At 44.6% G+C, this 14,911-nt stretch overlaps 1 protein-coding gene across 2 annotated transcripts in view; it reads left to right on the forward strand.

Annotated features, from left to right (window-relative positions):
- The first annotated feature begins 12,795 nt into the window (after nucleotides 1-12,795).
- LOC133390753 (tetratricopeptide repeat protein 39A-like) overlaps nucleotides 12,796-14,911 on the forward strand; it is a 43,398-nt gene continuing 41,282 nt past the window's right edge. For both annotated transcript variants that reach the window (XM_061640003.1, XM_061640013.1), the window contains exon 1: nucleotides 12,796-12,932. In XM_061640003.1, the coding sequence (XP_061495987.1) occupies nucleotides 12,895-12,932 (38 nt within the window). In that variant the 5' untranslated portion in view covers nucleotides 12,796-12,894. The remainder of the gene's footprint in view (nucleotides 12,933-14,911) is intronic.

The raw sequence follows: 14,911 nt of genomic DNA on the forward strand, positions 1-14,911 counted from the left end.
CAGAGCTCTGTGTGACGAGAAGAGCAGTTCTACAAAAGAGAAGGGCTGTTGACAAAATAGTTCTTGAAAGGATATTGGCTAGGTAGGCTGAAAAGTAATACATTTCTGATCTCAGATTTTTGGCAGCTGATAATTTATCTGTGGGGCCTTATGTTTCTGTTCCCACTTTGCACAAGAGAAGTGGCGGTAAAAAAATCACACTTACTTTGAACTATGCAAGTCCAGGGCTAAGCTAAGCTAATCCTGAAACCCAAGTTCTAGCAACTGACTAGCTCAGCCTGTCACAGACCTTTTCTGGGTTCAGAGGTTTCAGCACTCATTTCCAGTTCTCTCCAGAACAAGAGGGACTTCATTCATATGTGATGTTCCTTGTTGATCCTTAGAGGTGATTTTTCAAGCACTTTCATAGTCATCTGCCTACATAATGGTCCTGGTTGGCACCAGCTGGGGCCTTTGCTCTAACACAGGGGCTACTCCTGTCAGTCTGAACACTCCTCTATGCTCCTGGCCTCTTGTGTGCACCATGTGCTGGGCTGGCTCATTGAAAAGGGTGATCTCAGTGCCCAGAGAAACTTGGCTGGGAGCTGGATTCTCAACCTTGGGGAGGCTCTCACCCCTCAAGGCAAGATGGTGATTAATAGCAGGTGTTCTGTGAGTAGCAATTCAGGTCCAGCTTTATAATTTCTGCTGTGTTTGGTGACTGCATGTGAGAGAAGGAGAGGTGTTTGTGCATGCATGTGGGCACACACACACACATCAGCTGTCTTTTGGCTGCCTCTTCCCAAATTGGCTAATTACTTGAGATTAATGCTTAGAAGCAGCCGCTTCCTCTCCCCTCCTGCCATCTGCTCACTTCTGTAATAGGCATGTCATTATTTGCCAGTGCCTGGATTCTGTTTTCTGGGTCTGACCCCATCTCGGTAGCTTTAACCTACAGGGGATTGCAGCACAATCCAAATACAGTGGCAGAGCTTTGCTGAAAGAAGGAAGATCCAACAGAAAGTTAGATATGAAAGGATGTGCACCTTGTAGCATGGGAGTGTCATTTTCTGTTTTGTTCTCAAAGAATCACACTTCTCGAGCCCATCCATACCAGTTGTCAAGAAGTTTCTAGTACTCAAAAAGATGGGGGGTTGTAATCCTATATTGCTTCTTGGCTCACAGCCCTGCCTTTTCTCTGCCTACACCTGTTGCCCTGTAATTGTCTTGCTACTTGCCAGAAAGAAGGAATTCTTCAATTGCTCACTTTTGCAACAAACCAAGTGTGAAGATTGAACAAGTTCATACAGAATTATGTATTTGCAAGTGCCTTACTACTTTGTACATTTTTGAGCACATGCTTATGCCTCATTGTGCCTAACTTTTTACGACAGAGAACAAAGAGACTGTTACATGGGCTCTAGGCATAATTGGTGGCACTAGTCAAGCCACAGGATTAGAAAGACCATCAGTCATATAGTCCAGGGGTGGTACCCCAAAGACCCTCCAAATTTAGCATTTTAAAACACTTTTAAAAATTAGTTTTTATTTTTTTTAAAAAAATAGTGACTGCTCCCATAGGTTACTCACTGTGATGCCAAAATGTTTTATGTTGCATTCAATTTGTAGAAGTGGCACTGCTACAGGTGCCACACAGTACTCTTTCTGCAATTGTAAAAAATTGTTCCTTTAGCGTTGCAGCACCTACACCTTGGAACTCCCTGCCTACTGACATTAGTATTACTGTATTCTTTTCAGCACCTTTAAAATTTTTTTTATTTAGGCAAGCCTAGCCAGGCACATAGATGTTAATGTGTTTTAATCTCTTTTTAGTTTACTGCTGATTTTAATGGTCTTTTAAATGTTTTTAATTACTTACTTTTAACTGTTTTTATTAATAATTTAATATTTCATGTAAACTGCTTAGAGGTTTTGTTACAATCAAGCAGTATATAAATTTTGTTAAATAAAATCCCCAGGAGCTCCCCAACTTAGTCTTTTTTAAAAAAAATTACTGACTGCTCTTGTGGGTCCCCTGCTGTGGGGCCAAAAAGTTTTTGCACCTCCCCCTATCCCTTCAAAATATGCTTTAATTTTTTTCATTGACTTTAACAATGAGTAATGAATTATAAAAATATTGTGAAATAGCAGCAAGGATGATCAGGGGATTGGAAGCAAAGCCCTATGAGGAGAGACTGAAAGAACTGGGCATGTTTATCCTGGAGAAGAGATATGATGGCACTCTTCAAGTACATGAAAGGTTGTCACATAGAGGAGGGCCAGGATCTCTTCTCGATCATCTCAGAGTGCAGGACACGGAATAATGGGCTCAAGTTGCAGGAAGCCAGATTTCGACTGGACATCAGGAAAAACTTCCCAACTGTTAGAGCCATACGACAATGGAACCAATTACCTAGAGAGGTAGTGGGCTCTCTAACACTGGAGACATTCAAAAGGCAGCTGGACAGCCATCTGTTGGGAATGCTTTGATTTGGATTCCTGCATCGAGCAGGGGGTTGGACTTGATGGCCTTATAGGCCCCTTCCAACTCTACTATTCTATGAAAGCTTTTTGGAAGGTAGCCTTGGGACCGGCAGTTCTTGCCACAGACACTTTGCACCCACTTTGACATGCAACCCCATGAGAGTTGACCATGGGTGAAAAAGGTTGATCTAGTCCAGCCTCCTCTGCATGCCAGTCCACTTTACTTCAACTTAACACGCACATACCCCATACAGAAGATAACTAATAATCCAGTATAGTGTGCCACAAGCAGAGGATACATAACTACTATTCAAGGAATAATTTGCAAGAAATTTCAAGAGGTTCAAGACCAGCTGATGAGCATGGATTTGAAGCGGAATAGGCAGGGGAAAGTATCTGTTTCCAATCTATAACAGAAAGCAGCTCCTAATCTCCCTAGAGAGCTTCAGCTAGGATTTAAAAAGCAAATGTATTTTTTAAGTGTGACTGTTGCTTCCTTGGCATGTAATAAACTTTGTGAGTTTGCTGATTCTTCTGTCAGTTTTAAAAAACACTTTCTGGATATGAACAGCCTTGTGTCCTTAACCTGAGGAAATGACTAAAAGATGTTGTACCTGGACTACCAGACTCTGTGCATGGGTGCCCAAGAAGAATCTCTGCCTGCCCAAAGCAAGCTTTGCTGTGTGCTGTGCTCCAGCCTGCCCTACAGTCACAGCTTGTACCCGCAGGACCTGTTCCCCTCTTTGACAGATTGCAGTTAAGTATGTAGGGCCTTGGAGGCAATGAGACTCTTTTACACAGGAGGTTGGTGGCCTGCAGCTTGGTTTTAAAAAGGCACAGACTCTTCAAGCCTCTAGACTGCTTTGTAAAAGGGAATGACCGAGGGATGAATAACTGAGGGGAAAATCAGCTGCTCCAAGACAAAAGGTTTCTTGAGCGCTTTCACTGTCCAGTGCATGGCAAGAATATGGCACTCTTTCAAAAGGTTAGTGAAGCCCAGTAAAAAGGTAGGATGAGGTGTTTTGCCTTGTGTGTGCTTGCGGTAAGGCATTAAAGGCCAGGCCAGGCCAGAAAAGAGCAAGACTTTTGCTGTGCTTTCTATCCATTGGTTTTTCCTGTGGGAAACAGCCCTTCATTACATCTGCAAGAAACTGAGCTCTCTTAAGGGGCTGGCTTCTCCAAGAGGCCTTGGTGTTTGAAAAGCACAGGTCCTAATACCGATCCTTAGGAGACTCCACTTTCTACATCCCTCCATTGGGAGAACTGTGCATCTGTTCCTATTCTCTGCTTCCTGTTTAACCAGTCCCTGAACCACAAGTCTCATTCCATGACTGCTAAGCTTACTCAGGAGTCAACTGGATCACCTCTACCTATATGCTTATTGACATTCCCAAAGATGTTACACTAACCAGCCCGTAATTTCCAGGGTCCCCCTTGGATCCCTTTTTTAAAATTGGTGTTACATTGGCCACTTTCCAGTCCTCAAGTATGGAGGAAGATCTGAAGGACAAGTTTTATACAGTGCCGTAAAAAAGTATTTGGCCCCTGTCTGATTTTCTGCATGATTGCATATTTTTGGCACTGAATGTTATCAGATCTTGAGCCAAACCTAATATTAGTGAAAAGGAACCTGAGTGAACAAATAACACAAAATTTTGATAAGTATTTCATTTATTAATATTTATTAAATATTTATTAAAGAAAGCTAAGCAACACCCAATGCCCCCGTGTGGAAATGTAATTGCCCCCTTAGACTCAAAACCTGGTTACGTCACCTTTAGCAGCAATGACTGCAACCAAACGCTTTCTGTAGTTCTTGATCAGTCTCTCACAGCTCTGTGGTGGAATTTCGGCCCACTCTTCCATGCAGAACTGCTTTAACTCAGTGACTTTTGTGGGTTTTTGAGCATGAACTGTGCCTTTCAGGTCCTGCCACAACATTTCAATGGGGTTTAGGTCTGGACTTTGACTAGGCCAGTCAAAAACTTTAAATGTCTTGTTCCTCAACCATTCTGATGTAGACTTCCTTGTGTGTTTCGGATCATTGTCTTGCTGCATGACCCAGCCGCGCTTCAGCTTCAGCTGACAGATGGATGGCCTGACATTCTCCTGTAGAATTCTCTGAGACAAAGTAGAATTCATGGTTCCTTCAATGATGACAAGTCATCCAGGTCCAGATGCAGCAAAGCATCCCCAAACCATGACACTGCCACCCCCATGCTTGACCTTGATATGAGGTTCTTCATGTGAAATGCAGTGTTTGGTTTTCGCCAGACATAACGGCGCCCATGTTGCCCAAAACGCTCCATCTTTGACTCATCTGTCCATAGAACATTGTTTGCCAAAAAGCACCTGGATGATCATCAAGAGTTCTGGAACAATGAATGGGTCATGCAGCAAGATAATAATAACAACAATAATACAAAATAGTTAAATTTATATCCTCTCAATAGGAGGCCAGGGCAGCAAACAAAAACACTAAAAACACTCTAAAACATAAAAAGACTTTAAAACTTTAAAACAAAACATCTTTTAAAAATGTTAAAACATCTTTAAAAACATCTTGAAAAGCAGTTCCAATGCAGACTGGGATAAGGTCTCTACTTAAAAGGCTTGTTGAAAGAGGAAGCTTTTCAGTAGGTGCTGAAAAGATATCAGAGATGGCGCCTGTCTAATATTGAAGGGGTAGATTCCAAAGGGTAGATGCCACTACACTAAAGGTCCACTACCTGTGTTGTGCGGAACGGACCTTCTGATAAGATGGTATGTGCAGGAGACCACCTGCAGAACATAGTGATCAACTGGGTATATAAGGGGTATGACAATCTTTCAGGTATCCCGGTCCCAAGCTGTGTAGGGCTTTGTACACCAAAACTAGAACCTTGAACTTGGCCTGGTAGCTAATGGGCAGCCAGTGCAATTTATTTAGCAGTGGGGTGACATGTTGGCAATTCCTTGCCCCAGTAAGTAGTCATGCCACTGCATTTTGCACCAGCTGTAGCTTCTGGACCAACCTCAAGGGCAGCCCCACATAGAGCCTATTACAGTAATCCAGCCCAGAGGAGTTTAGCAATGTGCTCCTCAAATTCTTTTTAAGCACCTCTTATTGTTTGCTTGCATTTTTTGCCAAAGTTTGTGTTCCTAATTGTTCTCATTTGGACTAGACGTCCATTTGCCTTCTTGCCCCTAAACAGTGTCTTAAACTGTGCCAGTTAACCATGCTGGCATCCTCTTGCCCCAATGGAAACTTTCCATACACTCCTATAGAGTTTCTAATATTGTTTTTTAAAATGACTTTCAAGCATTTTGGAGTGATTTGACCCTCTTGACATTGCCTTTCAACTTCTTTTTTACCAATCCCCTCATTTTGGAGAAGTTTCCTCTTTTGAGGTTGGATGTGACCATGTTGGATTTTCTTGGGAATTGGCTATTTACATAGACGTTTAATTTCATTTAATAGCACTATGGTCACTGCTCCCAATTGGTTCAATAATACATATATCTCACACCAAGCCCTGGCCGCTACTTAAGATTACGTCCAGGGTTGTCATCCCTCTGATCGGTTCTATAACCAACATTCCAAGGGCACTGTCATTTAGGGCATATAGAAATTTGACCTCTTTGTCGTGACTGTAACTAGTCTGTGAAGGTAGCTGAAGTCACCCATTACTACAGCATTTCCTCTTTTAGATGCTTCCTTGATCGGGGGGAGATAGTACATCCCCAGTACTAAATTACTTAAATTATTAATTAAATGATGTGGAAAGTCTTTCCTGAAGATAGATTATTTAAAAAGCACTGTGCTTTTTAAATCATCACCGATATAATCCAATACTAAAATCCATTTCATGTCAACTATCAAATATTGCAAAACACCAACTGCAGGTATCAAATGTTGAAATTAAATGCTATTGGATGGATCTGGAGGGCAGCCTTCAGGTAAGGGGTCCCACCTTGATTAATATTTGTGGGTTTTGCCTTTGCTCCATCAGTATCCTAGGTGGGCGGATGCACTCTATGCTCAACATCAAAGGCCCACCTCTGGGTGTCTACTCCGAGGGAAGCTTGGAGGATGGCAACAAGCGAGAGGGCCTTCTCAGTGGTGGCCCCCAAATTATGGAATCTCCCTGACGAGGTGCACCTGGTGCCAACACTGTTGTCTTTTCGGCACCAGATCAAGACTTTCCTCTTCTCCCAGGCATTTTAGCATGCATTTTTAAATTGCTTTTTAAAAAATGTCTTTTTAAATTTGTATATTTGTTTTCATTGTTTTTAATTGTAAACCACCCAGAGAGCTTCGGCTATGGGGCAGTATACAAATGCAATAAATAAATAAATAAATAAATAAGCAAGCAGGTATAAAATATCTGAAGAACGTTTGGGAAATTCTTTAGCACCTAAAGAACATCTGGAGAATATTTTAACAAAATTTCATGAATGAGAATTTTGGGAGCAGGTTTCCTGCATAATGGAGTTCTTGCTGTATCAGGCCCAGCATCCTGTTTTCACAGTGGCCAACCAGATGCCTATGGGAAGCATGCAAGCAAGACCTCATCACTCAATGCTGTGGATGGACAGGGCGGCGGGGGTGGGGGCATGCTATCTGCACAATGTGTATAAAGCAATAGATTATCTGCTGTGCATTATAACAAACTAAGAGTTGCTGTTGGAGCCATATCCAAATTCCCAATTCAAAAATTAATAAAAGGAAACTATTTTTTGGGTGGGGGAAGGAGTTTGTCTACCTTTTTTTATTCCTAAGTAGCTAGTCAGCTTTGGAAGCTGAACCTCCACATTTTATCCAACCGTTCCTTTGTTTTGTAATCTTCTTGTTGCCAGTATTTGGCATATTGGATTCTTGCTACTGTACACGACACACAGTCCTACTTCTGCAAAGCAGAAGACCTATAATTACTTAGTAGCCCAATGTTTTCCTCAACCACATAGCCTCATGTATTTCCCTAACAGGAACTTTTAATACTCCAAGTGCTTTGTAAGTTTTAGCGTATTCCTCCTGCTACAGGGAGAAATTGAGGTTTTAGTGAGTGACTTGTGATCTCAGCTTTTTGTTGCTAGTTATCGGGCACTTTTCGTGCCCTAGTACCACCTTAGAATGTTTTAGAAAGTCAAGTGACAAAGAGTAAAGAGCTGCTGTTCTTAAACAGTTATCTAGATATTTAAAATAGCAATTCCAGAGCTTGGAAAAGTTACTACCATGCTGGCTGGGGCTGATGGGAGTTGTAGTTCAAAAAAGCAACTTTTCCAAGCTCTGCAATTACCTTGTGGGCTTCCCCATACTACGTGCCCATTCTCCAAGACGCTGGGTGTTTCCATAAAGCAGGTTTGGTCAGATTTAGTGCAGAACAAATCAGTGAAAGACAATAAAGCCACCCTGTTCTTCATGGCAGATTGTGAATGAAGAGATTCTTTCTACTCATGAAATTCATCTCAAGGAAGCAAAGCTTTTGAGGCTGATATTTCTTTTGGCAGTCAAATCAGACTTCTGCTGCAGCACCCCTTAAAAACCGGCTCCTTTTGATGTGCCCAGTGCTGTCCCTGTGTGGACATGTTCTGCTTCTTTCTGACCAGAGCTACACAGGAGATCTGTGGTGGAAGAAGCAATTAAATCCAAACTCATAGAGTCTCTCTCCCTGTTCCCACCCCAACCTCTTCTTTTGTTTGACAAAAATAGGAAGCTTCTTTAGAAATGCAGAAGGCCTCTCTTTCTCATAACCAATGGTGATGCAAATAGGCATCAATACCAATCATATTTGTAGCTGTGCCTCTCTTTGCTATTATTATTATTATTATTTATTAAATTTATATATATGTTTCCTTCTTCATTTTAATTATACCTGCTAAAGTCTGTCTACTAGAAACCAGCTGCATTCTGTAAGAAGGTTAGGCTTGTTCTTTTAGGGAAAGTTTATCAATTGCATAGCAGTGCCGTAATCAACTTGAAAGCACGTAACAACAACAACGTGGCCCTGCTGAACAGTGTTGTTGTGTTCCCCTCATTTGGCTGTTTTGAAGCTTCCAATGAGAATGGACTGCCTGAGATTCCCCCAAAGAAATAATGGTTGCACAAGCCCTGGTTGCACAAGCTGTTTAATTAGAAGTGCCAATGAAGCAGTATACCACCCAGAGGCCCTTGCAGTGTGGCACAGAAGGCCCAGAGGCCACTCTTAGTTCACTACGGGTGCTTCCAGACTAACACTATTTTTGTGTGTGATTCAGTCACATACTGGAAAATTCAGGTTGCACAGTTAAAGCAACAATCCCCTTCCCCCAAAAGCCAGTCTTTTTTTTAATAAGGAAAGTATGGAAAAATAATCTCCCACACAACAAATCCGCATGAATGCTCAATAAACAACCAAAGTCATCTAACTTCCTGGCAAATTCAAGGTGAATATTCAATAAATAGATTGATTGTAGTGCAGCCTTGACTTTCATTACTAGTTTTGACTGGGGCTTAAAAAAAAAGCAGAGGTAGGATTGCTAGGATGAAAGCAAAGGTGCTCCCCAAAATAGGAAAGTCCCCCTTCCCTGCACTATTGGAACGATATGATATGCTGTTATGCTTAAAAGATCTTGAGGGAAGCCAGAGCTGCAGGAGGAGGATAAGGCTATAAATGGCTACTAGCCATTATGGCTGTGCTCTGCCTCCATAGTCAGAGGCTGTATCCTAAAAACCAGTTGCCCGAAGCCACAGGAGGGGAGAGCGCTGTTGTGCTCCAGTCCTGCTCATGGGCCCCCCATGGGGGCATCTGTTTGGCCACTGAGAACAGGATGCTGGACTAGATGGGCCACTGGCCTGATCCAGCAGGCTCTTCTTATGTTCTTATAAGGGGTTGGGTCTTTGCTGTTTGCTAATACTGGCTGAAAGCTGAAAGCTGTGAAACATCAAGCCCTTGGTTTGAATCTGCAGTCTGCCACAAACTTTCTATGACTACTTCTACTGATACAGAACAGTTATATGCCACGGGGGACTGAGGGGGATGCTGGGACACTCAAATACATACTAACATGAGCAGGGGGAGATGTAACTCTGGGAGCTGGCCAAACCAGGTAAGGAGAAAGGATGTGAGATACCCAAAGGTGCTCACTTGTTTCCCCATCCAACAAGGATCTGAGTGGCTTTGCCCTTGGCTTCTGGTTTAATGGAGCTGGGCGCACCTGATATTACTGAGCTTTCTCTCCCCCCCCCATTTCTTGGGACAGCAACAGCATAGGTTGAAGGGTTCTGGGGTGTGTGTGTGTCACGTCACCCAAAAGGATTCTATCATCAGCAGACCATTCTGCCCTGACTCATCTTGAGGGTTGTCCTTGGTGTTGGGTCAAAGCAGCAGAAGAGATATTCTGTTGCTTTGCTGGATCACCTCTGTGACCAGCTGTCTACCTGCCAGAGCTGGTGGAGTCTACCTCTACTGTGGTGTTGAAGAACAACCAGTGGGCTGTCTTAGTGCATCACTGGCCCAACATATCTGGCAAATCTTATGCTTGATCTGTTTTTTGCCATAGCACAGATGGGTTGTGGTCTGATGTATGTTTAGTTTTAACCTCACTGTTGTGGACAGACCACTTTCTAGTGAGGTTTTAGCTGTCAGTGACGGTTCCCTCCTGTAGGGGTTGACACCCAATTAAGATGGTCCCTGGAGACTTATGGAATCCAAAGGATTTCTGAATGCTCTGGGTTTTTTTCCCCAGTGCTTGCTGGTGCTCCTGTCAAAGCCCTGGCCTCACTATGGAATGGTGAGATGGAATGGACTATCCACACAATCACTCTCAAAGACATTATCTGCAGAGCTCAAGTGCCAACCTGGCTTTCAGGGGAGTTTCTCATGAGGAAAGAGACTGGATGACAGCTTGAGCACAAGTCTCATGATGGAGGCAACTGAACACTGGTGAGGGCATATCATTGTGTCTTCCATGTGGTATGATGGTGGCAAAGAGAAACTTACTATTCTGCTGCCATTGCATCTGAGCTATCTAGCACATATATTCCGAGTGGCTAATGAACTTGCATGATAAAGTCCAAAATTAGAACTTTTGTAGGCTTGCTGTGTGAAGTTCACAAGGCACCTGGAGGAAAGGTGAGATATAAATGTTAGCAATAAATAAAGTCATTCAAATTCACCATGAACTTGACATAGCTGATACAGAACTGATACAGATCTGTTGGAGATGTCCTGAGCACCGTCTAGTTAGTTTGTGTGGGATCATTTTCAGTTCTTGTGGCCTGATGGTTCTAGTGACAAGATGGTTGAGGTAGTCTGGCCTCCATGTGCTCTTGACCCTTGTTTATCACAGCTGAAAGAACTAGCCAGAAGGGGTTGTCTGGGTGGGTCCAGGATATGGGGAGTGCTCTTTATGGAATGGGGTTGGTGCCATCTCTTTTAAAGAAGGCAGTGGTGCAGCCCCTTTTTAAGATGCCCTCCCTGGGCTACCCCATCAGTGTGGCTGACACACAGCTCTACTTCTTCGTAGCATCTCAATCAGGTGAGGCTGTGCAGGTGTTGGACAGGTGTCTGGAGGAAGTGACAGACTGAATGAGGACCAGTAATCTGAAGCTGAATCCTGATAAAGTGGAGATCTTGTGGGTTGGTGGTTTGTATATCTGAGGCTTTGCACTGACTGCATATATGTTACCAAGGCCTAATTCAAGGAGGTGACAAACGTATAAAGTCCTGAATAACTTGGGATGCAGATACTTGAAGGAGCGCCTCTCCACCTACCTGCAAGGGAGACTGTTCTCATGGTCCTGCCTATAGATGAGGCACACCTTGGATAAGGCCTTCCATGGTGGCACCTTGGCTATGGAACTCCATCCCTCCTGAGATTTGATTGGTGCCATTACTGTCTATTTTCTCAAGACAATTAAAATGATTTTATTCTCATAGGCTTTTATTGAGGACTGATCTGTTATGAGCTGCAGATTAGTACTGCAGTGTTGCTGTGGTATTGCTGTGAAGCTGGATTTTTTTTACTGATCACTGTGAAGCTGTTTTTTTAAAAAAAAACTGACGAAGGGTTGGATTTAAGTAAGGGTGGATAGATTGCACTACTAATTTCTCAGCTTCAGTCCTGCTATCTGCAAAGTAGGGATAATCATACTGACCTATATTACAGCTATATTAGGGCTGTTGTGAAGACGATACCAAGGTAACACACATGCCTGGGGTGCTTCAAACACTCTTAAAATGCCATACAGACACTATAAGCCATGTTTGGGAACCTTTGGCCCTCCAGATGTTGCTGGACAACAGTTCTCATAACCCCTGCCAATTGGCCATGCTTGCTAGCGCTGATGGGAGTTGTAGGTCAGCAACATCTGGAGGGCCAAAGCTTCCCCACATCTGCCCTAAACAGTGGCATTATTATGGTAGGCTTTTGGGGAGGGGTGGTGGTCAAGGGTTGGTTTCGCCCCCTCTTATTTATTTATTTATTTATTACATTTATATATCGCCTCATAGCCGAAGCTCTCTGGGTGGTTTACAGCAATTAAAAACATGAAAAATGTATACAAATTTAAAAACAAATAAAAAAAAACAAATTTAATTCTTATTCTTATCCTGGTAAGACTCTTCTATGCTTTAAACAGCTGGAGGACCTCTTGTTCAGGCAGGTGAGGCTGGTTCTATATTACTTAGGACTCGTATGCAATGGTTGGAAGCAGGGCTGTAGTCGTTCAGGGTTGCAGTGGGGTCATAGACCCCTTACTTTTGTAGGAGCAGGGTCCCAGCCAGGTCCCTATGTATGAGCCAATAAGCATGAAATGGGAGCATATTAGCCACCAAGAAGAGTCCTTGTCCTTTGGTGCTGATTGGAGCCAAACAGTCTGAAAGGAGGTGAGAAGACTCTTTCCAGTAGCTAACACACAGACTCCCCTTTTATGCTGATTGGCTCCTAGAGACGTCTGTTATAGTGGAGTTTGGACTGCAAGAGGATAGGGAGAGCAAGAGAGGCAAAAGAAAGTGGAAAAGGGGGCGTGGCTGTGAGGGCGTCTGGTGTGACTATCATGAAGGAATCCCCAGCCTCTGAATTTGCTCTTGATGAATATCTGTATTTGTTTTTAAAAAGATAGGCTGGAATGTAAAACAAACAAGGAAAAAACACAGGAGCCCTTCAAGGAAAAGCAAGCAGGAAAAGCGGTCTCGTTTTGGTGAGGTTTCTATGCTTGACTGTGACTGCCTGCCTGCTCTTGGTCTCTAAATCTGAGAGGCAGCGCCGGGCTTGCGGGGCGGGGGGGATCCGTAGAGTGCCGGCAGGGAAGGAGCTGCCACCTATGCGCTGCTGCTGCTGCAACCCAGGTAGGGGCAGGGAGTCGCCTGCAGGGCGGGGCCCAGAGCGGCCGCTTCGCCTGCGTGTCGTCTTGCATTCCTTAAGGGCTGCGGCCACCGCTCCAGCTTCCCGGTTGAGATCGCTCCCAGCATGGCCCGGGAAGGCGGCGGCGGCACGGGCAGCAGCAGGTAAGGCAGTGAGCGAGGCCGGGAGCGGCTGCCCTCTTCGTGGCTGGAGGGAAAGCAGCTTCGTCGCTTTCTTTCTTTCTTTCTTTCTTTCTTTCTTTCTTTCTTTCTTTCTTTCCCTCCCGTCTCTCGCCCGCCCCTCCTGCTCCTGCTCCTGCTCCTGCTCCTGCCCGGGGGAGCGTGTTGCGTCTCTCGCTCGGGGGAACTGCAGAATCACTCCACGGCCAGGTGCGGGTTCCAAGAGTAGATGAGGGAGAGCGAGGAAGCGAGGGCTTCCGGGTTTTGGTCTCGCACGCCTCGGCGCCCCCAGGCCAGCAAACCTTTTCTCTGGAACAGGACTAGTGGATCAGGGCCAGGGGTGGCAGAAGACGGGGCGTAAAAATAAAAGAGGGTTTGGGGGGGGGAGGAGGCGATTGGGGAGAGGCAGGGAGTCCCGATTCTCCCCGATGATGCTCTCCGGGGGGGGGGAGGCCCCATGAGAGAAGGCCCACCTCGTCCAGCCCCTTGCCTTCGTGCTAGATGCTTCTTACTTAGTCGTCATCATCGCCTCCTCAGGACCACCAGTCTTTTCACCTTCCCCGTGGCTGCCACCTTTTGGCTTCCTCGTGTATCCCAACGCTGCTGTGGGTAGGCAGGGAAAGGCGGAATGAATGATCCTGACTAGTGGGGAGGAAGGCTGTATTGACCACTGCCAACTACATCTTAAAACAAGTGGGTTATAAAATTGAATTTTGTGACGTGGCTTTTGAATTTGGGAAGTTTTTAAGTCAGGAAGAGGGAACCTGTTGTCCTCCAGATGTTGCTGAACTCTCAACTGGCATCACCTCAGCCAGCAGGGCCAAGGGTCAGGGATGGGGGGGGGGATTGTAGGGCTGGCTTTTCCCTGGCCCTGCAGCTGAGATCTGATTTACTTATGATATTAGTGATCTTGCATGCACTTTCACTAATCTTCATTTTTAAGAAAGGAAGAGTCCCTGCCGCCACCCCCACCCCCCGAAAAGACTGAAATCCTGGAAAGCTGCTATCAGTCAGTGTGAATAATACTGAGCTAGATGGCCCAATCCAGTTTCCTATGATAAGCCAGGAACTGAGCCTGGGACCACTGAGAGATAGCCCTCCTCCCAACCCAGGATTTCTGGGACCTGTCCTGTCTGCCTGGGAAGACCATCTAGAGCTGCCTTTCCCAACTAGTGGGCCACCGGATGTTGTTGGACCACAATTCCCATCTTTCCTGACCATTGGCAGTGCTGGCTGAGGCTGATGGGAGTTGTGGTCCAAAAACATCTGGTGGCCCACTAGTTGGGAAAGGCTGATCTAGTGTGTCAGTAGGGTATGTTTTGTCTCTGAAGACCCAGGTCCTCGGCCCTGTTTGAACAAGGTGGGGTGGATGTGCTGGCAAAGGCCTTGCCAAACCTGTGTTTGCTTAGTGTTCAAACTTAGTAACTCTGTGCGTGCTGGAAGAGCTGAGGTGAGCAAGTGCATCAGGTAGACGACAGGTTACTTTGACAAACAGAAACACAGGGCCTTCCCTTCTTGTCTCAGTGAGAAGAAGGAAGCAGTAAGCATTTCTCTGACAGGATCCAGGCGAGAAATTCTTACTTTGTTAGGTCATTCTGCACATCAGTGTCTTCCCTATCTGATCAATTTAAACCCTGTGTATGATACCTCACAGGGTTAATCTGAGGATTAGTTAGACCCAGGAAATTTTATTTGCATCTCTTTTTTAGAGCATAATAATAATAATAATAATAAAAAGGGGGTCTATACACTGAAAAATAGTCACTCTGGTAGCACAATTTTGTGCATGACTAGTTGGAAGTAAAACCCATTGACTTCAACAGGCCTTACTCCCACGTAAGTGCGTATAGAGTGGTAGCCTTAATTGGAGAAGTGGTTATTGGCACTGAAAATGACTTCTGCCCCCCAAAGCTTCAATGTATATTGCCTTGTCACATGACAAGACCCAAAATGTGTTGAATACT

This window comes from Rhineura floridana, chromosome 1 (genome assembly GCF_030035675.1).
Source record: "Rhineura floridana isolate rRhiFlo1 chromosome 1, rRhiFlo1.hap2, whole genome shotgun sequence".
Lineage (NCBI taxonomy): Eukaryota > Metazoa > Chordata > Lepidosauria > Squamata > Rhineuridae > Rhineura > Rhineura floridana.